The sequence below is a fragment of the Trachemys scripta genome, chromosome 1, assembly GCF_013100865.1.
Source record: "Trachemys scripta elegans isolate TJP31775 chromosome 1, CAS_Tse_1.0, whole genome shotgun sequence".
Classification (NCBI taxonomy): Eukaryota; Metazoa; Chordata; order Testudines; family Emydidae; genus Trachemys; species Trachemys scripta.
Window position 1 is genome coordinate 298,002,000 of NC_048298.1, and position 10,032 is coordinate 298,012,031.

At 42.8% G+C, this 10,032-nt stretch overlaps 1 protein-coding gene across 4 annotated transcripts in view; it reads left to right on the forward strand.

Annotated features, from left to right (window-relative positions):
- The window catches only part of STARD13 (StAR related lipid transfer domain containing 13), a 457,620-nt gene that overhangs the window by 133,864 nt on the left and 313,724 nt on the right, over positions 1 to 10,032 (forward strand). For all 4 annotated transcript variants that reach the window (XM_034758637.1, XM_034758638.1, XM_034758636.1 and 1 more), the window contains exon 4: positions 9,261 to 9,398. In XM_034758637.1, coding sequence (XP_034614528.1) covers positions 9,261 to 9,398 — 138 coding nt within the window. The remainder of the gene's footprint in view (positions 1 to 9,260; positions 9,399 to 10,032) is intronic.

Sequence of the window (10,032 nt, forward strand, 5' to 3'; positions counted from 1 at the left end):
CTTTCGTGGACTACAGCCCACTTCTTCGGATGCATCCGAAGAAGTGGGCTGTAGTCCACGAAAGCTTATGCTCTAATAAATTTGTTAGTCTCTAAGGTGCCACAAGTACTCCTGTTCTTCTTTTTGCGGATACAGACTAACACGGCTGCTACTCTGAAACATAAAATCATATTTCCCTCACCCTTTTTGCTGGTTACCTCCAGCTCCCATACTCCCATCTCCCATTGTACTTGCCCAGTCTCTTCAACAGTCTTCAAGCCATTGAGAGATAGAGGATAAGGATGAAGTAGATACCCTGGCAATGGGCCAGCTATGTAAACGGGAGAAGCTATCCCAACTGACATAGCGCTGTCCACACTGGGGGTTAGGTCGGTATAACTATGTTGCTAAGGGCTATGGATTTTTGTAGTTAACTGATATAAGTCTATAGTGTAGACCTGGTCATAATCTCACAGCTAAATAAAAGGTGGAACAGATTGTTTAGTATAAATAGTTAACACATAAGAGACCTTTTAAAGTGAAGTGGCCAGTTAACACCTATGCAGTCATAACACAAAAGAGGTGGATTAATAGGTTACAGATTGTTGTAATAAGCCATAAATCCAGTGTCTTTGTTTAGACCATGATTTTTAGTGTCCAGCAAAGTTATGAATTTAAGCTCCCAAGCTCATCTGTTGATGGTGTTGTGATGGTTTCCTTGAAGACAAGGACTCAGAGGTCAGATATGGAATGATTGTTTTGTGAAAAGGGTTTGCCCTTGGGTGATATGTATAGCATTGCAAATTTGCGGATGTCCGTGGACCACGTTTGCAGATCAGGGATGGATGCGGATCCAAATTTTATATCTAGAGCCCTGCAAATCGGTAGATATCCCCTTTTTATCCACGGATCATGTTTGCGGATCAGATGTGGATACAAATTTTGTATCCACCTGGGTCTCTAGTGATCAGGTGTTTGTCTTTTATCATTTTTCTATGATATCATCCATGGACAAACACTTTACACAAAATGATCACTCCATACCTGACATTTCAGTACTCCCCCTCAAAGGAAACCTGAACAACCTGCATTGTCATCAGTGAAAACATGCAACACCCTGAATAAACTTAGAGACAAAATGGAAACTATCATGCTTGAGGGCACCAAAGCACCCAATCCAAAAGGTCAGTGTTGGCTGGTGAAAAAATGACGCAGAGTGAAAGAGAATGGCTTGGACACTGAAAAATGTAGGGGAGAGCAGAAGGAACTGAACAGACAGATCCAAAGTTAGACTAGACAAGACAAAAGTGAATACATAAGGGCAAAATGCACAGAACTTGAGAATTAAAGACAAATAATACAAAAGGTATGTTCACAGTGGTCAGAGTTCTTTCCGAAAAGTTCTCTGCAATCAAACATAAAAGATCATGATGGCAAAGTCCTCACTGAAGGTGATGTAATCAAATGCTGGTGAAGAGATTACTGTGCCAATCAAAGCCATTTGCAATACAGCACGAGAGGAGAGAATATGGAAAGGAGAGTATGAAACAGGAGCCATCAATCCTGCAAGAGAAAGTGGTGCATGCTGTTATGAAAATGAAGCCTGTGAAAACAGCAGGGGTAGACAGCGTACCAGCAGAATTGTTAAGTGATTTGGTGACTGTGGTATTGATCTCACATTATTCCTGAGGGCATTCTGCGCCAAAAATTTAAAAATTCTGTGCACAATATTTTACAATTCTGCACATTTTATTTGTCCGGGCCTGCCCCAGAAACATCCCAGGGCCCTGCCCCTGCGTGCCAGGTGCACCAGGTGTGGACAGGCAGGCTCAGCAAGGCAGGATCCAAGTGTGGAGGGGCTTAGTGTGAGAGGATCCAGCTGTGGGTGGCTCAGTGGGGGATCAAGGCGCAGGAGGGATCTGGATGCAACAGTAATGGGACTCTGCAGTGGGGTCCAGGTGAAGGTGGTTGGGGCTCAGCAGGGGGGTTCATCTTGGTTTGGGGGGATAGAGCGCAGAAGGGAGGTGTGGGGGGCTCAGTAGGGAGTCCAGATGCTGGGGGAGTGGGGCTCAGTGGGGTGGGGATCCAAGTGCAGCTGGTTGGAGCTAGCTAAGGTGGAGATCCAGGTGCGGATGGCTTGTTGGGGTGGTCCAGGTGCAGGGGGAGTGGGGCTCATCGGGGGGTTCTGAGTGCGGGGTGGGGGTGAGGCTTAGTGGGAGAGTCTGGGTACGAGGGGGCCTGGATGCATGGGGGTTGGGTGAATGGGGGAGCAGGTCCCTGTACTGGGATCCCTCCCCCTGAAGCTGAGAAGCAATGGGTGCAGGAAGCATGGGGCGGGGGGGAGTTTGCAGAGCTTCCTACAGCCAAGGGAGAAATCTGGGGGTGGGTCTGACATGCCCCTGGGTGCCGTGCAGGGAAAGAGGAAGTCCCATCCTCCTCAGAGCAGGCTGGGACTAGCAGCTGAGTCCGGCGCAGGGTAGAAGCCACCCACCAGGTCTTCCCCAGTCTTGCTCCCTGCCCCACAATGATTTACCTCTCTGCCAGTTGCCCTGAGACTGCTGGGGAGGGATGCATGACTGCTCTTGTGGCTTCCCTTTGCTTCCCCATCAGAAAGTCATCTTTCTGCAGCAAAGAAATCTGTGGGGGACATAAATTCTGCACATGCATAGTGGCACAGAATTCCCCCAGGAGTAGTGTCACATGCAAAATTTGAAGGAAATTAGCCAGATGACTGGAAGAGGGAATCCTTCTGCTCTTACTAAAGAAAAGAGACAAAAGAAAGAATCGTAACGGTCGTATTATCTCCCTGATATCTCAGGTGAGAAAAGTACTGCTTCACATAGTCCAGGATCATATGATGCTAATGTTAGAAACAGAAGTGCCATCACAGCAAACTGGTTTCAGAGAGGGATGAGGTACGTGTGATCAAATCACTAACATCTGTCTCATCATTGAAAAATACAGGGATTTTAATGACCCATTGATCATGGGTTTCATTGACGACTCAAAAGCATTTAATATGTATTACATGACCATGTTTGGAGTGTCATGCTGTCTAGAGTAGTTCACAACCCCGAGTGCCTACCTTAGGGCAGACAGACACCCCAACTGGTGGTATGTTCTATAATTAAATTTTACCAAATCAGTGGCAAATGTGAACTCCCCCATCACTATAACAGTTTTACCATTGAGTCTCAGACAGTCCCCTTACACTCTCAAGTCTATCTTGCCAGTCAGGAAAACTAGATTTAGTGATAAATGGTCACTGTGGCGTGACAACTCACCAGCACGGCATCTCCTGCTGGTCGTCTCAGGAATTAGCTCTTCCAGCCCGGATCGCCCTCTGCAGGCTGGTGTCTCGCCTGCCGTTGGCCCCGTGTCCTTCCCAGACCCCCGTGCCCTTTGTCCAGGAGTTCTGCCCACCGCAGTACCCCCTCACTCTGGGTCTCCCCTCCCAGGGGAACCCCCAACCCCTTATCCCCACCTTGCCTCAGTGGCTACTACCAGTCATCATCTAGCTCCTGCTTCCTGGGGCAGACGGCAGTTTGTAAACCACTCATCATCGGCAAGGGGGGGTTGGACCAGCTGCCTCTGCCTGTATCTGGGCTGCCCCTCTGCAGCTCTAGTACCCTTTTGTGGACCCTTAGCTTGGCCTGCAGTCTGGGGCTTTGCTAGGCTGGAGCTCCCTCTGCCCTTCCCCAGCACTGCTGCACCCTAGATACCCTTCTCAGCTTCCCAGGCAGCCAGGTCCTTCTCTCTCTCCAGAAGCTAGAGAGAGAGTGTCTCTTCTACAGCTTCTGGCCCTCCGCCCTCTTATAGGGCCAGCTATGGCCTGATTGGGGCGTGGCACCACCTGTGGCTGCTTCCCCCAGTAAGCCTAGCTTCCCCCCGCCACAGTCCTCTCCCAGGGCTGTTTTAAGCCCTTCAGGGCAGGAGCGGGGTGACTACCCCACTACAGTCACTTACACCAAAATAATCACACAATATTCAGGTTGCTTCCAATCCCCAGAGACTAGTCATTTACCCCAGGTCAACTGATACCCTAGATCTTACACCAAAGCAATGCAATAGTCAATCCTGTAATAAACTATCTAAAGGGTTATTAGCTAGGAAAAAGAGATGAGTTATTTACAGGTTAAAGCAAGCAAACATATACACACAAATGAGTTATCGGCTGTTACTCTGAAACCTAAATCCTGAGAGTGACAGAGTTGTAGTGAACTGTCAGTTCAAAGTGTCTTTCAGGGCAGACCCAGGAGATAACCCCTGGGGATCTCTGGCTTCAGTTTGGTGTCTCTGGCCTTGTGAGAGTTCAAACAGTAAAGAGATGGAAAGTTTTCCTGTGATTTTGTTTTATTTCCTTCATTCAGCTTCCAAGTCCACAGGACGAGCTTCCTTGCACTGGTAGCATTTCCAAGGTGCAATAGGGCCATTATCAAGGCCTTTGTGTTGCAATGTTCCTTGATGGCCCGTGTGATTTTGATAGTCCTTCTGGGTCGGGGGTGGAGACAACAATTCCCTTGCCTGTGTTCATAAATTCACAGCAAACATTTTTAAAGTTATAAAGCAAAACTTACATATTTTCTTATAGCATGGAATATTGCCATTACAAGTGAGATTAATGCATGCAGCAACTTAAAAGCATTTCATGGAGTCTAAATACTAAGTACATGTTTATAAGAATAATACCTATTTTGAGCAAAACTAACATACAGGTGAACTGGTCTGGTCTCCAGCTATGAGGTTGTCAGTTCTTAGCTAATGCCTGCAGCCTGGGCAAGAGCTGGCATCTGGCCTGCTCATGTCACATGCTGAATATTGGCAAACGTGGGGATTCTCATTGAACTCGTTCGCAAGTCTCTAGCATCTGCAACGCAGGTGACAGCAAGTGATTTTTCACTGAGCAGGGTGTGAGACAAGCGTGTCTTCTGTCCCCAGCCTTTTCAACATGTACACAGAAATTATTATGAGACAAGACCTAGAAGTTTATGACAAATGGTAGGAGCTGAAATTTCTGTTGGTGGACACCTCTTAACCAATGTCAGCTATGCCAATGATGTGACACTCTTTGCTACGACTGATGCAGTTCAACAAAAGTTGGAGTGTGTAAAAACGGGTGAGGATTATGGACTATCCCTGAATCAGGCAGAAATGAAATGCATGCATGTTGACACAATTAACAAAAACAAGAAGCAAATGGACATAACAATTAATGGTCAGGTAGTAGAGGCAGTAGATGAATTCAGTTACCTGAGATCCTATCCAACAAAGAGCCTGTTCCGAAGAAATTGGCAGAAATCTAGGAATGATTTGGCCTCCCTTGTGAAAGTTTGGGAAAACCATGGCATCTTGAAATGTACAAAGGTTTAACTGGTAAAAACTTTATTTTTTTCCATTGCAACTTATGCATGTGGATCGTGGGGAATTTATGGTGCTGACAAGAGAAAATTGAAGCCTTTGAGATGTGGTGCTGACAAAGATGCTTGCATATCTCTTGGACTGAAAAAAAAGACAAATGCTTGTGTCAGAAATATTACTATAGAGAAACAGACCCTGGTGTCTGAAATCAACAGGTGCAAACTTATGTTCGTTGGTCACATCAGGCATAGAGGGTGAGAAAATTATCATGGAAGGAATGGTGGTGGGTCATCGTAGTGGGGGACGACCAGCGAGGAGATGGATAGATGGTGTGCAGCAGATCCCTGGGAGGGCAGCTGCTGAGAGCTTGAAGCTAGTGATGGATTGAGAAAGCTTCTGAAAATTCCACTATGATGTTACAAATATTCAGACATAAATAAACTGATTTTACTTACTTAATGGGGCAAATCACAAATACAAGATCTCAGAGGCAGGTGACTATACTGTATACATAACAGCATGGTTGTTGGAGTGGCTAGTCTGAAGTTTGCTCTCTTGAAGAAGTGGAACATTTTTAACAAATGACAGAACATTTATTTTGCACAGCAGATGCTGTCTCAGGAGTATAGTTCATGATATGATCATGTAGTTGAATCAGGCCACTGTTTTGTGAAGTGTATTTATCTGTTAATTGAAGAACTCTGTGATTGTTTGTGATTCTCTAGGTCTTCCTTTCTCACATATATATTTCATGAATAATACTCTGTTACATCGAATTTTTGTGTGGGAGAAGTAAATCTTACCATATATAGAAAACAATACACACTGCTAATGAATTATATGTAGGATCACGGGGGATGAAATGGTTAGCAGCATTTTTCAGCGCTGACCATATTTACATGAGGATTTATATGTAAACTATGTTCTAAAAATTTAAAATTATTTTAAAAAAGAAAATGTTAACAATTTTTCATTTGTCATGCCCTGTTTTGCATCTGTGCAAGCTGCAAGTTGCTGTTAGTCAGTTTCACATGGGGAAATGGCACAGGGAATAGGACTCAGAGTCTGATCAATAGAAGTATGAGGGGAGGGAAAAAAGTTCACCAGGCATCACATTCTTCGCTGAAAAATTTTCTCTCAGACCCTTTTATTTTTTACATGCTGCAAGTACCACCACTCAAAAATGGTCTAGCTTTCAGCTGAAAGTTCACTAGTTTTGGAAAACTGCAATTAGTAGTACAGCTCCTCTAAAACTTGTACATTTTCCCCCTGGAAAATATTTTTCAGCATTTCCTACATTTGTACATGAAGTATAACATTAGTGGAAGATACTGTGGATAACAAAACAGCAGCAAAGAAGTTTTGCTGTGCACGGTATCTTCCACTACTGCTGAAACAATTTGTCTAGTTTCCATGTTATTTCCAATATCTTGTGTTTTAGTAGAAAAAAACACCAGATTTGAGAACTGTGAATCCCATCTGTGAGTTTTTATAGTCTCATATCAGTCATGAATATAGTACTGATATAGGAGAAACAGAAAAAATATATAAATAATACTGTCTGATTTTAATTTCACAGATAGAATTTTCAATAAAACAAAACTCTGCCTTCAAATTATATATTTTTCTTAATTCTCTCAAAATGACAATGCATTAAACACTAAATTCTGGTCCGTTGTTGGCTTTCATTGCTCCAACCCTACAACACACCACCCTCCAGCCCCACAAATGTACCAGAGGAAATAATCCATTACTGGCTTAGACTAGCAGTAGGTTACTGCCCCCTAAAGCCAGTGGGGAGCCAGAGAATGAGCTGATTTTAAGACTCAGTTCTCTCCTAACTTTGTTCTTGGTGCAGTATAGCTATGTGCTACCCCTACTTATAAGCTGAAAGTAAACTTTCTATCTGGCCCTTAATGAATAACTATAGCAAATAGCATTTTAAATAAAAATATATATGTATTTCACATATAGTTTTAAAACTATCAAAATCAACCAAATGTGGATTGTATATTAATTATTTATAAACACAAATAACTTTATTTTCATTGCAAAAATACAATTGTTGCTGCAGTATCGAAGATGCAGAGTTAAAATAATAAATCAGGAAATGGAAATCTTTAGATTATAGCAATTCATATTAGCCCATTTTGTATTATTTAAGGTAGACATTTTTCAGCATACACATAACGAGAAAATCTGGAACAGAACATACTATATATGTGGTGTGTGGCTAAGTTAACATTGTTATTGGAACATAAATTGTTGCATTTCTTTAATTTTTTTATTTTAAACCCTTAATGTTCCAGATAGATTTGTATTTATTTTTCTATGTTGTAACAAGAAGACAACTAGAAAAGTTTTTTTAAATGTGTGTGGGGGCTGTTGTGACAGAGTGCAGAGAACGAACAGATGAGCCTGCACTCTGATCTCTGAGATGTTAATTATGTTCCCCTTGAGAAATCTGATGGAGGTAATTAGAGAATCAGGAAAAAAAACAGGAGTACTTGTGGCACCTTAGAGACTAACAAATTTATTAGAGCATAAGCTTTCGTGGGCTACAACCCACTTCTTCGGATGCATATAGAGTGAAACCTATATAGAGAATCAGGTTGGCTGGATGGATGGGCTAAGGAGCCAATTAACCTATCAGCCCAGGGCTGATAAAGGGAAAGGAAGGAAGTGCCAGAAAGAGAGGGGACCAGGGCTAGTTGAGCTCAGAGGCCTTGAGACAGACCGATCGATCAACCTACCTACCTCTCAAACAATTTTAAACAATTTGAATAAAAGTAACTTTCCCCTCTCAAAATATCAGATTTCATTTGCTTAGTGTTTATGATGTCATATGTAATCCTACTAGCTCTCCACAGAGGCTTCCAGAAAAAGCCTCTGGAGCCTCCTCAGGTCCTGGGGAGATGGTCAGAAAGTGTTGTTGGTGCTGTAAATAGGCTGTTATGGAAAAGGTGGAGGTAACTTAAAAGGGCACAGTGAATGCACAACCAGTGGAATCTGTGCAGTTTCTGCAGGGAGAAGACAGGAGAGGAGCTATGTCCTGTGGCAGCTGGGAATTACAAGCTGTTTTTGTACTTCAGAATTGCCAAGAGTGTCAAATCTGGCCTGTTGTGGTTTTGATGTAGGTTTCTTAGTCCTCAAAGGAGCTAAAGAAGTGGATTAGGAGCATTCTTAGGGTACGTCTTCACTTACCGGAGGGTCCAGCGGCAGGCAATCGATGTTCTGGGATCGATTTATCGCGTCTGGTTAAGACCCGATAAATCGATCCCGGATCGATCCCGGAAGTGCTCGCCGTCGACGCCGGTACTCCAGCTCGCTGAGAGGAGTACGCGGCATCGACAGGGGAGCCTTCCTGCCGCGTCTGGACCCGCGGTAAGTTCGGACTAAGGTACTTCGAATTCAGCTACGTTATTAACGTAGCTGAATTTGCGTACCTTAGTCCGAAGTGGGGGCTTAGTGGGGACCAGGCCTAAGTCTCTAATTTGAAGTAGCATGGATGATGATTCTTTAACAAAAAGAGATTTTCTCCTAACTGTTCGTAGGATGTTTGAGTTACAGTAAGTGGATGTGGGCGGGGGGAAACAATTTTAAACAATTTGAATAAAAGTAACTTTCCCCTCTCAAAATATCAGGTTTCATTTGCTTAGTGTTTATGATGTCATATGTAATCCTACTAGCTCTCCACAGAGGCTTCCAGAAAAAACAGTGCAGACAAGATCTGAATTCCTAATATAATAAAATATAAACAGCTGCAAAAAATGAAAATAAAAAAAATAACCTTTCAGGCCTGACTTACACTGTACATCATATAAACTTAATGGACACAATCTCAATTGTATTTTTGTCTTTGTTTGCATTTTTAAAAGATTTATTACTTTTTTTAATTAAAGGACTCATTTATCCCCTTACAGTGCCCTGTTAAGGTGGAGACAGGCCTTCTTCACAGAGATCATCAGAGAAAGGGAATCTGTGGGAATAAGAGGGCAGGCTACCAAGATTTAGATGGTTTGCCAAGCTCAGTGTCAACTGGAGCACGACCCAAAACTGAAGTAAGTAGCTATTGTTTATATTACAGCATATTCTTGCTTCAATTCTTTACCACAAGGCTTACTATTTATCATTAAAATCTTCATTGTATTTTTATTTTAAATTAAATACAGTCTATAAATATAATGCATCACAACTGTAAATCTTTAACAATAAGACTGGCAAGTGTTCCCAATACAATATGACTGAGTATTCAAGATCAAGAATCGGAGTCCCATCACTATTTTCTACTAGCATGTTATCTGCATTATTTTGTTCATTCACTGTTTAAGAAGAGCTGAAGTCCCTTGGGAGTCTTTCCATTGAATTTAACTAGTTGTAGATCAGGGCTAAAATTTGAATCCACATCTGAATGTCCCCAAATTTCAGGACTGTTCAGATCTGGAGTTTTAGTCTGGGCCCTTTTCTAATCAGTAGCATTAATTTCACTTTGTTTCTTTGTCTGTGAGATGGTATAAGCCCTGACCAAAGAGACACCAATTGCCTTCAACAGACTTTGGAACAGGCCCATAATAAGCAAGTAGATAGTGATATTTATGTAGAACTATGGAAGTAAAAAGCAACAGAGGGTCCTGTGGCACCTTTGAGACTAACAGAAGTATTGGGAGCATAAGCTTTCGTGGGTAAGAACCTCAC